The sequence below is a fragment of the Rhinopithecus roxellana genome, chromosome 15 (genome assembly GCF_007565055.1).
Source record: "Rhinopithecus roxellana isolate Shanxi Qingling chromosome 15, ASM756505v1, whole genome shotgun sequence".
Taxonomy (NCBI): Eukaryota; Metazoa; Chordata; class Mammalia; order Primates; family Cercopithecidae; genus Rhinopithecus; species Rhinopithecus roxellana.
The window spans coordinates 112,649,860-112,665,645 of record NC_044563.1 but is presented as its reverse complement, the minus strand read 5'-3'; the positions used below and the strand labels follow the sequence as shown (position 1 = coordinate 112,665,645).

Genomic DNA, 15,786 nt, shown 5'->3' with positions numbered 1-15,786 from the left:
CAAGTGCTTTGTTTTTCTAATTCACTGGGCAGGCTTTGTAAAAATAAGCTGCTGGAGAGGGGTGTATATTTTTGTCTTCCTCTGATAAAAACCCACTCTGAAAATGTGTTTTCCTTTCTTCGAGAAACATTATTTGTTACTCATTATGTTAATAACAATAGCATATTGTTACTCATTATGTTAATAACTTACTACATAAACATATCGCTCTTCAATAGTGCTACTGTAGGTATAGACACCATTTTGATACATTATGAAATATACACTCCATTAACAGGTTTTTTAAAATTATCAGCTTGACTCAAAAGATGTAAATACTTAAGAACAATGCCAAACATAGTATCTGAAATGATATCTTTTCAGTGTTTCTAGTACATGAATTTCAAAACACTATATGGTATTCATTTCTTACACTAGATTTGCCTTTCTTTAACATGAGGTAAGTATTTTGACTACTGCAGTTTGCTCAGGTGCTAGGGTTCTAAGACTTTTTGAATTTCCTTGTAGTAGTCACCAGACAGTATCTACTTTTCCATTTATTCCTTATGTCCATCTCCAGGATCTTTAAATACTAACAGTAGACAAAATAAAACTACTTTAGAAGGAAGCAACATTCTGCAATCAATTCCCTGTCCATCTTTTAATTTTAACAAATCAGACACACATAGGCATACAAAAGGAGAGTGGGGGGACCCCACTCTCATTCATTTGTTTGAGCCCATTATTAATGTCATTTCTAAGACAGTGTGTTACTGCTTTCCAAAGATAGTCACCATCAACATTATTGAAATAAGCAGTACTAACCCTAAGTACTTACACTTTGAACTTTAAAACTGAGCAGTTGAGTCATTCAGTACCAAGCCAAAACACAGGAAAACAAAAAAGCAGATGAGGTTTATTCTTGAGAAATGAAAAAGAGGAGAATATGTATTTGGCTTTGGTGAGCCAAACATACAGAGAAGAAAAGGCTTTTTTTAATCTTACTAATATGAGAGGTCTAGGGTAAAAAGAAATAAGCAAAGGAATATAGACACAATCCTAAGATGACAAACATTCACAGAACAAAGCTGAATCTTAAAATAATACTGTATGAGTGAATCTTAGGAAACCTAGTGACAATAGAAAGTAGGAAGAAATGTCAGTGAGCGGTATCAAGAAGCCAGTTGTTTACCATTTAAGGGTTAGGAGGCATAGCTTTGGGGGGGAATATTCTGGAAATTCATTGCAGTAAAATGCATTTTTTTACTTAGAGCAGTTTGAATGTTTATTACTTAAAACATTCAGCTCTTATTCTGTTCACCTGGTTTTCCCAAGTCCGTAAATTTGGAGAAAAATTTTAGGCTTTTAGTCCTGTGATTCTACTGAGATCTTCACAAATAATCTCCATCCTGGAAGATGGCATCAAAACGTCCCTGCAGATACCCCATTGATAAATATATAAATATATGTATCATTAAATAAATAATAAAAATAAATTATTTCAACCATGAGTAAAAGTTGCCAACTCCCAGGCACTGCTACCACACAGTGCCTGGCATACTGTCCCCGAGAGAGTGCCTGGAGCTCTGTTTGGAGGGACAGTTTATGTCCCTAGGGTGTGGGCAGAAGGCAAGGCAGCCGTTCCCATCCTGCTGGATCAGAGGGCTTCTGCAGCTGAGCAGCCGCTTCTTCAGACTCATACCAGACTGTGCCACTTTGACCTGGCAATCCTGACCCTCAGAACACACATATACGTCCCAAGTGCACACATACAGACCCTCCGCTCCCACATCACTCCTTTTCTCCCATTCCCACCTCTTGCACCTGGCGTGCCACACCCAGGTCTCCAAAGTCTCTGCTCTCTACACAACAGAACCGTGGGCCAGAACTGGCTACCTGACCCTGGTGGAAGTTATAGCCAGTGAGAAGGAAGAAGTAAGCCAGCCAGCAGCTGTGGCATGCACTCCCACATAGCCCTTCTCTGACAGTTCCCTCAGCACACGGCCCTCAGGGAATGTAGGCTGCAAAATGTCAGGAGGTAGAAATGTCTGCACTGCAATTGTACCAACAGTGCATATGTGTGCGCACTCCCCTGCAGAAATGTGCCGCTGTGCAGTGCAGGCTGACACTGAACAAAACTACATGCACACATACAAAAACTGCAGTCAACTTAGGAAGGTATCTCCAAATGTGCAGCAACTCTGGTGGAATAAAATTAATAGTATATTTCATGCCAGAGCGATGAATCCCAATTATCTGTTCACAAGTAATTCCTTAACTAAAAAACAGTAGATATTGAACTAGAAGGTCATGTTTAAATCCTTCCATTAATTTCTATATTTCTGATCATTTGCTTTTGGGGATTTTTTTAAAGCAGAGTAGAATTCAGTGGAAGTGTGTCTTTGTCCCCAGAGGTTTCCACATGTGCAAGCATTTTAATCTAGACTGCCAGAACCCCTAGGCTTTTTACTGAAGTTTGCAGAGGAAGACTTATCTGTATTGACTTATATGTTGCACAGAACAAATAAAAGTCTCAGATAGGCCTTTTTTACCCAACAAAGGCTTATTTTTTTCCATCCTTTGCTTGGGCTCAAGCACTCCTGCCCTGCGTGCCTCCACTTTAAACATGATCAGATCTGTGCTTCGTTGCAAATAACAACTGACCAACAATGGGCCCTGCTTCATAGATTTGGGAATGTTTGGCTTAAGCTGCCAATGACTGAAGGCCTTTAATTCCCACCGGCCAGTCACAGTCTGCTTTGTTGTTGTCTGTTGATGTGTCTGTGCTCATTATTCCTTGACATGCAACATCCCCCCTCCACCCTCCAACCATCCACAACCGCACAGAAAGCAAGATTCAAATGGGAACAGCTGTAGTGGTTCAATAGGAAATGATGCCTCTTGTGCAAAGGGGAGGGAGACAGAAAAGGGAAAGGGCCTATTTGAAAAGGCAACAGCTTTCAGAAAGTCTCCTTTAAGAAATCTACTTTTGAATATACTTCAGTGAAATCATTGTTGAAACAGGCTGACAATGGAAATCTGCCCAGATTGAAAATGCCAGTCCTAATCCAAAAAACAATTCCTAGCTAATAGCTTGTTGCATTTTTATATTATTTCTAGACTTTGAGCTTTTGAATTAAATGGCTAACTGGGAAATGTTACCATTTCGTATATATGTTGTGGGTATAAATGGGCACAGATCTACACCCAGCTATAAGTGGGATTTTTTCTAACACGTTTTTGATTTATGATATCTATAAGAATTATTTTTTAAAGATCATCAGGATGTAAAACAGAGTGTGTATGAAAGTAACCATGGGTTTAGAATGTTGATCTAACATGGAAATAAAATCTGTAACGCCACACTATAAGGTTAAAAAGAAAATTGTATAATAAAGGAAATACAAAGGCTTTGGCATGGTTTTTACAATCAACAATGGTTAATTTTGATACGTAGTTGTGAACAACTTCAAAACACTTAAGTTTAAAACTCTTGCAAGCACTTTTAATTGATTAGGAATGAATTCTAGATGCACAAAATGATTGGACCGTGAACAGTAATACAACTATATCTAAGAACAATTAACTTTTGCTGGCCAAAAAAGAAACGTATGATTGCATGAAAATGTGTATAAAACATCTATAGAGTATTCTTGTCAAATATAAATGAAATTAACTTTATTATAGAAATCATTCTGAGGATTTCTAGGGAAGACAAATACTTACATTTTGACATAAAACAAATTGGATTATATCGAAGACACACTCTACCTTTTAGCTATCAACTTTTTTTCTTCCTTGAATTTATATCTTACCCTTTTTTGCACATAAACGTCATCTGTTAACAACCTTTGGAAAACCAACAGATATTTCTGACATAAATCTAGTGCATGTTGTTCCAGGTTTAATTATATGCAAAGGAATGATACAAACTTGGAACATCAGTCCATAAACTATGAACAGATGGGTAGAAGTATTCGATATATCTTGATAAAACTCTTAAATTCATGGCAAAGCTTGTTGATCATGGTTTTCTTTTTTAAAAAAAACAACTTCATGACCAACACAGATCAAACATCCATCCAGTCTACATTGTTCTTTTTTTTCATTATAACATACAAATGCCCATTTACAAATAATACACCAAAATGAATAAAAGTTTGGATACCAAAATGAAGATTTGTTCCAACTGATATCGTGCCTTCTGTATACAAAGGTCCTTGTTTCAAGTCCATTCCTTCCCCAATGGTACAATACAGGACACAGTTGTAGAACTGAAGCGCCTCTAACAGCCATTTTTCTTTCTTTTCTGAAAGCTCAATTGTTGTGTCCCCATAGTCACTGACTGAACTAACACAATATTTCGTTTCCTTTTTTTTTTTTTTTTTTTTTTTTTTTTTTTTTTTTTACTGTAATCTTGGCCAGTATTGAGACATATCAGGTTCACTTCCGGGAACTTGAACTGGAACTGACACACCAGGGGAAATGAGTCCTAGAAGTGGATGAAAGAAATAGCCATGTAGATATTCCCTTTGAGAAACAGACATGGAATACAAATTTATGGGTTTACAAAAACAACTAATACTTTCTAACATTTTTTACTGTATTAAAAAATACTTCCATTGTTACAAGTAAAAGTAGCACCTTCAGAAACTAGACAACATGTTTATATATACCTGTTGGATCCCAAGTACCTGCCCGCCAATCCAAAAGAAAAGAAAAAATCCTCCGTTTGTTTGTATGTTTGGAAATTTTATAATAAAGCTATCTCTGGAAAACCAATGTGTCACTTTTTATTTGCAGCGAAAGGTCTAGGGGAGATACGATGGCAAGAAGCATTTCAACAAGCATGCACCTACAGCTCAGTGGGCCCCCTACTGAGCATAGTCTAATAATCTGTCCTCAGAAAACTTGCAGTCTCAGGCCTTGTCTTCATACACAACTTTGGTGACCAAATTCAGGAAAAACAATTTCAGTTTTTGCATATGGTGTAAAGTTACCAATTAGCTTAACTGAATTTCCTTTTTCAATCCCCATGCCCCAGAGACAGGACCGCAAAGAGTTAAACACAACCTCCCACAGGACCAGGAGATTCTGTTTGGGTAGACTCCTAGTGAAGAGAGATCACCTGGTAAAAGAAACTGTACAGGCCACCTCTGTACAGCCTGCAGAAAGCAGTGGCTCACCTGTTGAAGTGGTGCCCGAGGTGCCCATTGGCTGACTGTTCATGTGTGTCTGCATATGTGGGGGGGTGTAGGTATCATAACTCCGCCCATTCACCGAAGGGCTGGTGGGCAGCATGCAGGAGTATGAGGAGGTCTGGCTGGGGACTGGGGGCTGTGAGGAGAGAGGCAAACCTGTGGTTACTGAGGAGCACATCACATAGCCACAGCCCCAGGCTCCCTCCTCCCAAGGAACTCTGGCAACAAGTCTGATCATTAAAGATGCCTTCACGTGAAGTACTGGAATTCCATATGATAAATCTAAGATTGGGCCTCGAGCTAGTCCTTCCACTGGCCACAGCTAGAAGAAAGTTGCCTATGTATCAAGCTTCTAAAGCACAGTAGGTTCTGACAACTGTCCAGCTCCATGGTTGCCACTATCCATAAATTAATGGGATTTTTGTCTCTAACTTCTGCTGGAGTCTTTGAAGAACCTATAGCATGAGGACCTTCATCAAAACACATCCCCCCTCTCCCTGCAAATCTGGATTTATTTGGGAACCCTGTAACCCCCAAAGCCCACATCTCAAGCTTTGGGACAGAGAGCAGTGGGAGGAGCTCTCAGTAAAGTATGGTTCAGGGACCTTGGGAACCTTTCACAGCCAGACTCATGGGATTAAAGATTATTTGAAGAAGCAGATCTGTAATGACCCCAAGTTAAAGTGATCAGAAGTGTTAGAAAATATATCCCACCCCCATCCTGAGAATTAACCACGATTTCCTAATAGACCCAAATCCCAGATCGAGTTAGTAAATGTAACCCACCTCCATCCTGAGAATTAACCATGTCTTCCTAACAGACCCAAAAGCCCAGACTGACTTATAACCAGAAAACTGTTGCTGCCCTCGAACTGTTCAGAATGGCAGCATTGAGGAGGTAAACCTTTCTCCTAACAAAACGCCTCATGAGCTCTCATGGTACTACACCATGGCAGCAAACTTGGGATGAATTAAAAGAAGTGTGTCGGGAACAAGCAAATCAGATGATAGTACAGTATACTATCATTTTTCTTCTCTGCAAACTGGAGAAATGTTTAATTTCCAAGATCCATATTCTCAGAGAGGGAAGCATATCAGAGAAGGTCCAGAGGAGGACATCCACCATTTGTAAAATGATGATTTTGGTCAAGAGAATGAATAAATGGATAGACAAACCGGCTCACCCACTCCACAATTCAAAGAGTAGTTTTCTCTGAAGAGTAAAGTTATTAATCATTTTAATTTTCTTTATGCTTAATGAATGCATGTACTTTTTGAATTATATAAATTATGTAATTTTTAAAAGTCAGTGTTTGAAATAGATTGATTCCCCACACTGGTCTGTATGTGGAAACAGCCCTAATAAAATGGCAGCATCTACTTGTACACCTTATTATTTTCTCTTACACATTTTGCTATCTTCACAGAAACCTGGATGTTGTTATAACATACGAAACTGAACAAGACACTCTGTGGCCTTATTAAAGTCAGATGATGACTACTAACATCAAGTTCAAAGAGGCAAACAGGCCTTGAGGGCCCTGCCAGAATTTCAGCTTGCATTTGTTTCTAATTCCTGCAATGACTTCCTCTAGGCAACCTGACTTCTGGAAAATTCCAATGCGGTTATAGCAAAACCAACTAATGGGCTGTTAATCCCTTAATTTACATCAATTGCACTATGGTCAATAATATCCAGATGCAATAAAAATAAACATGTGAATAATTCTTCTAAAGTTGCTTATCTAGCTGCTCCTATATTAGTCTGAAGACTGTGAAATATTTATTTTGCTGTGATTTGGATCTGAAATCCAGCAAAAAATGTTCAGTGGAGAATAAACAACCAGTGTAGCCCCAGAACTGTTTCCAGCAGAGGCTCACGCTGGCCGGTATCATACCATGTAATATCTCTAATTGTTGCACAAACAGGAGTTCTAGGAAAACCACTGGGAAAGGCCTACCAGAAGACATTTTTCCTATCAAGAATCCATCCAGCAACAAAGGTTTGGTACAAACCATCTGCCTTATCCAACTTACATCATAAAGGGTGAACCTAGTGCAGGGCCTCTAAATTAGGGGCTAATAGATATTTGGGACAGAACTAAGAGGAGAGGCAGGCTGTCATACCAAGTGAACAGCATCAAGCTTCCCAGGCAGCTAGGAGGGCCACAAACTCATCACAACATTCACGGCAAAGACACACTAAATTTCCAGCAAACACCTGCTATGCCTTTTCTTATTGTAGATATAGACAGAAAACTAGCATTCTCATTATGTTATGTATATCTCACCATGTAAATATGAATCCCATTTCCGAACCCTTTTTTTCTTTCTCACTGGTTTATCACATATACCCTAAGTAATGCCCCAAATGCATGCATAGATTATATATTTAGCATACAAACACAATAATATAAACCCAAATTTTAAACTACTAATCTCCTGCTATCTGATAATGTGCCAGCATTATTTCCATTTTCTGGTACAAGGCTCCCTAGTACCCGAAACATGCCCCCACCACCACCCAACATTATCAAGGTAACAGTATAATAAAAGGCAGATCAACTTGACAAAACTGGACAGATTTTTATTACTAATTTTTTTAGGGCATGAATTAATGAGTCAATCGCTTAAAAGAGATTGGATTGACTGTCTCACTGGTACCCAAAACATGCCCCACTACCACCCAACATTCTCAAGCTAGACAGTATGATAAGAGGCAGGTTAACCTGACAAAACTGGACAGATTTTTTTGTGGGGGGGTGGGGCATGAATCCATGAATCAATCACTTAAAAGAGATGGGATTGACTGTCTCCGACTTGACTGGTCAAACCAATCACTGTAGTGCGAAAAGCTCCCAAGGGTGCAGACACAGCCAACGAGGTCCGCAGGCCCTGAGCCACTCCTCACTTCTCTGGGGCCTGGATTATACAGGCCACCACCAGCCGCACTTACTTGCATAGGCAGGTTATTTGCCATGGTGAAGCTGGGCATAGGCGGCAGAGCGCTGTAGGTGTTTGTGAGGGCTGTGTCTGTTCGGCCCAACATGGAGCCAGATGTGAAGGAGGAAACTGAGGGCAAGAGAAATGACAGTAGTCAGGGTGAGAGTCAGAGCCCCGAGCAAACAGGTTCAAAGACATCCATTCATAGTATTAGTATTTCAAATTACCAGGTGTGGTGGGTTGTGGAATTGGTTGGTAGACACTGGTGCTGAAACTACTGCTGATAGGAATATGACTAGGTGTGTTGCTGGCCTGTCTTCTCTGATTCCTCAGTTTTTCTTCTCTTCTCCATTTGGCCCTTCGATTAGAAAACCATACCTGGAAATCAGATGGGACAGGTTAGCACCATGTCTACATGGAGCCCAGCCCCACCTCGGCACCTCCACTGCTGCCCTCCCCATGCCCATGGCAGCAGAGCATTTAGCAGACTGAACCTGTTATTAGTTCTATAAATGATTAGTGCTCTGTACAAGCACCTCTGTCTCTAGGAAAAACAAATGGTATGAATCGCAAAGTGTGAAACTGCACGGTCCCTGGGTACCTGTATTCTTGCTTCAGGTAGATCTATTTTGGCTGCTAGTCTTTCTCGGGCAAACACATCTGGATAATGGGTTCTCTCAAACTCTGAAAGAGTAAATTGATTTTCTATATTGTGCCAGAACTACACAAAATATGTTAACCAAACTGTGGATCAAGCTGATTCCCACCTCCCCGCTCCCATTACCTCCAACCAATTCCCTTTAAAATGCTTCTAGTGTTGACTGTACTTGGAAGAACTTTCCCACCAGAACCAAGTTAAATTTTCTTTGGAATGACATTCAATGACCTTTGTGTGGCCCAAAATAGCCAAATCATCGTTTTTCCTTGTAAGCCAGACATTTAGTCTTTGAATTACTGGTAGATGAAAAGAAGAAACACACACACACACACACACACACACACACACACTGAAAAGATGCCCAGAGAAATAAAAAGAAAAAAGAAACCTTTTCAGTCCTCTATGCAAAGGGCCCTGGCTAAATTTAGCTCTTTGTACTGAAGATGTGGCATTTACTTTGATTTACTGCTTCTCTACTTTGAAAAACTCTATCACCTTTCTCCAGGGCCTCAATTTGCTCTTGGGTAAAGGATGTTCTATTTCTTTGCAGCTTCCGCTTCAGCTGAAGTCGCATTTGAGCCTCATCTGAATCTTCTCCGTTGGAACTGATGGAGTTGGTATTCTCTCCCCCTCCTTCCTGTTGCTGGCAGCCATCTGGAACAAAAAGAATAGGACGGTAAGAGAAATTTGGAGTAACTCGGAGCCTCCAAAAGGGGCTTGGTGCAGTCTTAAACTCCAAGAGCATTGTATCCTGACAGCCTCACCAAGACATTCCCAAGGTAACTGTCAGCCTTCTGTTAACAAAAGACATTTGTGATGTTAGTTACCTGACTGCCATTTTCTTTGTTTTTATCAAGACAAGACTTTATAATACACACACTAAGTGGCATTTCTTGAATGAAAAAATAAGCACTGAAGTTTCCAATTAAAATGATCTTTTATAAGTAACCCCAACTCCCCAAATGCCTCACTCCATTCCCTACAGAATCTCTTTACCTATGGCTGTGTTGGGAAAATAGAAGAGTGATGTTCAAGATTTCAGTTGATCTATAATCAGTAATTCCTATCTAATCAATTAGATGTTGATAGGTTTGTAGAAAATGCTATTAAGAAACCAAACCAAGCTTGTAATCTTTTTAAAAAAATATTTATCTAGTTTTTATTTGAATTCTGCACAGTCAATTTCATTTTAAAGGTTGTGAATTTAGAAGTGCTCGCATTGTTCTGCAGTTTTATTCAACTATTGTATGAGTGTGCTTCGCCTTGACACCTATTACGAGCACAGCTGTAATTATATCATCACCAAGAACAGGCTATAATTGCTGAAAATGGAATTTTATATTTAGATAAAAGGACTGTCCATTCTTTGTAATGTGTTGCACCAGAGAAAAGTAAGATTTCTTTTAAATTTTTAACGTGTAATTTTTAAAAAGAAATAGTAGAGAGTTCACTAACTAGCTAAATATTCTATGCTGCAGCTGAATCTTTGGCATATCATTTAAGTGGTACATTTTTAATTAGGGCATTTCCACCACTTTTAATGTAATTTCTATCTTTATACAGGGGGAAAGTTTTATTGTTTTCCCTTGCTGCCTGGAGGGCAAGATGTGCACTTGGGCTAGCTGGCTCTCCCGCCCTGCACCTTGCCTGTAAGCCACAGCCTGTGTGAAGGGAAGCAGGATTGCCTAAACCCTGACTGGGCCTCCAGGGCCACTACAGGCTGGGTCCCGGGTCTGGGGTCCTGAAATGACCCCCAAGGTATACCAACATGGGCTACCCACCTCCCTAACCTCAAAACTTGGCCAGAGGCGGGGTGGAGCGCCTTGGTGGGAATCGACTTGGCCAGGAATATTATTTATAACCAGGAGACAATAGGCTGCGCCTTCAAAGAGTTCAGGGAATTGTGACAGGATCTAGTGGGATCTTTTCAGGAACTCTGAAATGTTTTAAAACCCCAACTTTCTCCCCCATTTAAACAGGCGGATTCATCGGCACTGGCCACCATATGGGCCCTTGGAGATCTATTGAGATGACCACCAACACTTGAATAGCGAGGGGCTGCTTTTCAGCGCTGCACAATGCCCCGCGAGTAAGGGAAACTATTAAACTCCTGGGGCAGGAGCGTTGGCAAACTTTCGTGGGCAGAATTTTGAGGCTACAATGAGCGCGCACAACAAAAGGATTCTCTTGAGGCGTGCAGCGGGCCACATTGTGTTACAAGAAGCCCAGTCAACAGACTTTTCAGTGAAGTGTGTTAACCCCTCTGCTCTGCTATCATTAATCACTGTCCGAAGAGCGGGCGCCTCCGTGCTATTTAGGGCGCTTGGCTGGGGGGATGGAGGGTGGATGGGGGGCCAAGGCCCAGCATGGGGGGAGGCAGGGAGAGTGGACGGGGACGACGGCCAGGTTCCTAGGTAGGGGAGATGGAGGGGAGGCAGGATGGAAACCAGCGGTGGGGGTGGAAGCAAGGGGGAAGGATTGGGGGGCCTGGATTGGGGGAAGGGCGGAGGGCGATGGAGGGAAAAAGAGGGCTCAAAAAACACAGAGGCCATAAAGGTATAAGAAAAAAAGGACAGAAAAAAATGCTAAGAGGAAAAAGAGACACGAGGGCCGAACAAGAGTGGGAGAGAGAGGAAAAGGAAGATGAGGGACAGAGAATATTAGTAACCGAGCCTCAGTTGGACTCTGGGTCTTTGCACTCTATCAGAAAGGTGGGGGTCGAGGAGGGCTACTTAGCTGAGGGAGAAGCGCTCCTCTCACGTGTGCGTCTGTGCTAATTTACCGCCCCAAGTTTCCGGGACTTTTCAAAGCGTTTTTCAAGGGAAGAAATGAAGCGACCACCCCCACCTCTCGCTTTATTTTCAGGTTTGGTCAAGAAGACTGGAAATAGCTCCTTTTGGACAACTAGAAAGGCCAGAGGGTTATTGTTTTTGGAAAACAGACAAAAATCTGTGCACATCTGGTATGGGGTGGGGGGCACTGAGGAGAACACAATGCCCATCTCCCCATGGTCACTCATGCCCCTGCCTTCCTGGGGGCCCCATCTCAGTCCCTTTTCTGGCACATTCGATCTCGCCAATTAAACAAAGTTGCCCGAATCTGCCTCCAAAGACCCCCGCCGATGGCATGCTCTGCTCTCATTTGCCTCTTTGACATTTTCTAAATTTTAAAACATGGAGATTCACACTCTTATCCATGTTTTGTCTCACGCAAACATACACACGGGTTACACAGGCACGCACGCGATAGCCGCCAGGCCCTGTGCTGCCTCCAGAACTGATACTTAAGGGAGAAAAATCAGCAGGGACAGTAGAGTTCAATTTTAAATCTGGAAGAAAAAAAAAAAAAAAAAGATAGGAAGTGGGGACTGGAATTACACTCCAGCAAAAAGAAACCCGTCGCTGTAGGATCCCTTCTCTACCCCACGGGGAGAGCGGCACGGGGACAGTTCTTTACTTTAGAATTGGCAACTGTTTGCAGCCAAGCAGTGACCTAGCGGCTGCTCTTACTTAAAATGGGTGCCTTCCCCCCCCCCCCCCCACTGTAGTGGATTTGCCCTCCACTCTTAAAGCTTTTAACAAAATAAAACTAGAAGTTGGATCTCGAATCCCCCCCCCACGATAAACCTAAGTGGTGGACAATTAAGATATCTTCTTTAAAAGGCGCCCCCTCGGAGCCACGCTCAAAGCAGGGGCCTTCAATGGGTGCCGTTCACCTTCCAGCCTAATCCGTGAGAAGGCGAGTGAAAGCGCCTCCCATTATCCCAGCCCCAGGACCATCTGACGATGGGGATAGGATTTGTTTCCTGGAAGGAGGAGAGAAAGAGAGAGAGAGAGAGAAAAAGGGGGTGGGGGGAGAGAGAGAGAGAGAGAGAGAGAGAGAGAGAGAGAGAGAGAGAGAGAGAGCGAGAGAGCCACGCTGGGAAATAAAATCATTCCTTAGTTTCTTAGTGTCTTAATCAGTGAGGCGGAAAACAAGCAAGAAAAGATAGCAACCCGGTTGCGGCACCTTTTCAGCTCTGGAGCGCGGATCAAAACATTGTAGCATCTGTTGAAAGAGAGGCTGACTAAATCCTACAGAGGGCCTGGGTATTATGGGGGTTGGGGGTGGGGTGAGGGGAGGAGATAAGAAAAAGTGTCTCCGTGATCCCTAAAACCACCAAATCGCTGGAGAATTGGGGCTGGATAGAGTTGTCTCTTGTTGTTGTCAGGCTACGTCGTCGCGATTTTATTCACTGCCGCATGGCGTTGATCAGATGGAAACCATATTTGTCTCCCTCTGAGACCTAACCTCCGCCTTATGCTTTTGGAGTAATGGACTCTAAAACCCAAGAAACTCTTCCTGGGCTGGGAAAGGGGGCTAGGGAGGGAGGGCGATCCTCTTAGCGCCAAAAAGCCTGAAGATTCCCCAGGAACGTGAAGCGAGGCTCGCCACCAGGGCCCGCTACCCCCACACCGGCAACTCTGTGCTTCGTTTGGCCCACGTGTCCTCCCCACGCAAGTAGGGGTGACGATCCTGTGCCTGAGGTGACAATCACCCCCCAAAAACCTCACTTGAGGGTGAGGGGGTGGTGATTGTCAGTTGACCCAGAATTGTCTAGCAAGTGAAAAGCCCCTGGACTAGCGCCACCTCTGGCCCCAACCATCACCCGCGGACCCCAGCCGGTTAGACTCACTTCCCGCCCTCAGGTTGCCGGGGACGAAAATCCGCCCGAATTGGGCGCCCCCTCTGGTGGAAGCTGCTGTCCTCAGCTTCTGTCCCAACTCCAAGAAGCGGGAGGCGGGTGTCTCCCGCGCCCCAAGCTCATGGGAGCCCACGCGCCGAGGAGAGCCGGGAGTGGAGGCTCTGGGCTCAGCCCTCCCAGGCCTAGGCCACCGTGCCCTGCGTCCCTCCCCAAGATTTCTGGGACTAAGTGGGCCAGACTCTTGGCAGGCAAGGGATCACCAGGATCTCAGATTGCTGGGGGCGGAGGGGTGGATGCTCGTGAGTGCGAAGTTCGGGTGTCACTTGGGTGTGTCCAGTGTCTACACGTGGGAATCCTACGGTTTCAAAGGTCAGGCAGGGGTGGGGTTGCCTACACTCGGTGGGGTCAATCGCTAGTCTCACCAGAGGCGGGAGCGGGCCTGGGGGCCCTCTGCGCTCGCGGAGGCGACAGGTTTGGGGCCCGCGCGGGCGGGGTCGCCCAGGGGAGCCCGGGCCCCGCGCGTCAGGAGGCCTCCGCCGGCCGAGCGGCCGCGCTGGGAAACAAGAAGCGAGCGCTTTGCTCCCTATCTTCCCAGTGTCCGTCCTATATTGTTTTCTGCTCTTAAAACTGACATGTCTAATTGGCAATTGGTGCCGAATCGTGTCCAGAGGTCTCTTGTGGAACATTTCTACAGCTGTCTCCTTCAACTAGACGCTTATTCATGTCGCCTTAATGAGAAACAAAACGTTCTCTAATGAGCAATTACAGAGCGACAGGATTGTTCCCATAACAAATTCTTGCGAGTGACAGAAGCATCCTTTGTACCAGATATTTCGCATACTGTTACCGATTTTCCCTTCCCTCGCCCGACTCCATGGAGGCGCCGGGCATCCGGAGCCGGTTCGAGAGCGCACGGACGCGCCGGCAGCCTCCTCGCAGTCCCGCGCGCCACCCCCGGCCCCGAGCCCCCAGGCTCCGTTGTGCTCCCAGGAGTGAGACGCCACGTCCCATTATCCCGCATATTATCTCCTTGTCACGAGGACAACAAATACCGATTAATCTTAGGAGTAAACTGTTTCCTATTCTTGACCAAACTACCTCAGGGTGTGGAGGCGGGCAGAGGGGAAGCCAGCTGACCCTCCTCCCCCATCCGCTCCTCTTCCTCTAGCCCTTCTCACAGAACCTAGGGTGTTCCAGGTCCCATCTCTCCTCCCAGACCGGAGCAGCTCCCGGCACCCCGCCGTCCTGCTCACAGTATCTTCACCTCACCACTTCCACATAGTCGCCACCCACAGAGAGTGAGAAAGTGGGGCCCAGAGGGGCAAGGATAGTGGGGTGGTTTTAGTTGGGAGACCACCACTTCTAACGCTCCTACCCCTATTCGGCCCTGCATCTCCCTGCTCACCCTTTCATGTGCACCCTACTCATACTCACATAATTTGTCAATTACAGCAAAAAGCAACACGATACAATTATGTTTACCTGGCAGTCTGTCAGTGTGTTAACTTGTCACACTTCTACAAGGGGGCTCTCTCTGCATTCTAATGTCAGATTTTAATAGTGCACCACGCAGCTCACTCTTATGCACAGTGCTGCCGACAAACACACACACACACCAGCCACCTTCATACCACTCCTGACATACACAACCCTCACATTCCCAGGCCAACAAGTTGGTTCAACGAACACCACCTACATACAATGTGCTCAATGTGTCCCAGACCTTCAAATGCAGTCTCACCCATGACATTCCCCAAGCATGGAAGCCCCGGGAGGAAAAGGTTGGGAGAGGAGGGGACAGGCAACGGGCTGCACATATGGAGAGCTGCGTGGATGGCTGCTTGAGTTTTACCTTGTGTAGGTTGCCCTGGCACCGAAGTCCCCGGATACCAACCAGGGCGGGTGCCCCAGCTTCCGGTCTGCCCGTTCAACATCCTTAGTTTATCATACATGCCGTCTGCGCCCATCTGTTGCTTTTCGCTAGCCAGGTTGCGAAGAACTCTGTTTATTGATGACACCTGCAAATCAAACCAAAATCAAACCAAATGGTAGTGTCTCCTGAAGACACAGTCACCCATCTCAGCTCACCCACCACTTTAAAAAGCAACTCTCAACCCATTAAAAAGCTTTCAGCCACCCCGGGACAGTGGATTTGCAGATACATCGTGGAAAAAATGATAGCTATCATTTTGGGCATGGAAATTGAGTTGAATAGAGAATTGAGGGGAGGAGGTCCTCCACCATTGGTTGGTGTCTCTGGTGACCTAACTCACACGGTCGCATTGCTTTGTTAAAAGACTGCCCGAAAATAAAATATATTT

The 15,786-nt window shown here is 44.3% G+C and overlaps 1 protein-coding gene across 9 annotated transcripts in view; it reads right to left on the bottom strand.

Annotated features, from left to right (window-relative positions):
* Nucleotides 1–3,642: 3,642 nt before the first annotated feature.
* PAX6 (paired box 6) overlaps nucleotides 3,643–15,786 on the bottom strand; it is a 28,890-nt gene continuing 16,746 nt past the window's right edge. For 6 of the 9 annotated variants that reach the window (XM_010358334.2, XM_010358331.2, XM_010358332.2 and 3 more), the window contains 7 exons: nucleotides 15,318–15,483; nucleotides 9,277–9,435; nucleotides 8,725–8,807; nucleotides 8,351–8,501; nucleotides 8,137–8,252; nucleotides 5,166–5,316; nucleotides 3,694–4,471 (listed from right to left, as the gene is read on the bottom strand). In XM_010358334.2, the coding sequence (XP_010356636.2) occupies nucleotides 4,386–4,471; nucleotides 5,166–5,316; nucleotides 8,137–8,252; nucleotides 8,351–8,501; nucleotides 8,725–8,807; nucleotides 9,277–9,435; nucleotides 15,318–15,483 (912 nt within the window). In that variant the 3' untranslated portion in view covers nucleotides 3,694–4,385. Of the gene's footprint in view, nucleotides 4,472–5,165; nucleotides 5,317–8,136; nucleotides 8,253–8,350; nucleotides 8,502–8,724; nucleotides 8,808–9,276; nucleotides 9,436–15,317; nucleotides 15,484–15,786 lie in introns of all 9 variants that reach the window. The other 3 variants (XM_010358330.2, XM_010358328.2, XM_010358329.2) reach the window with 2 other exon arrangements.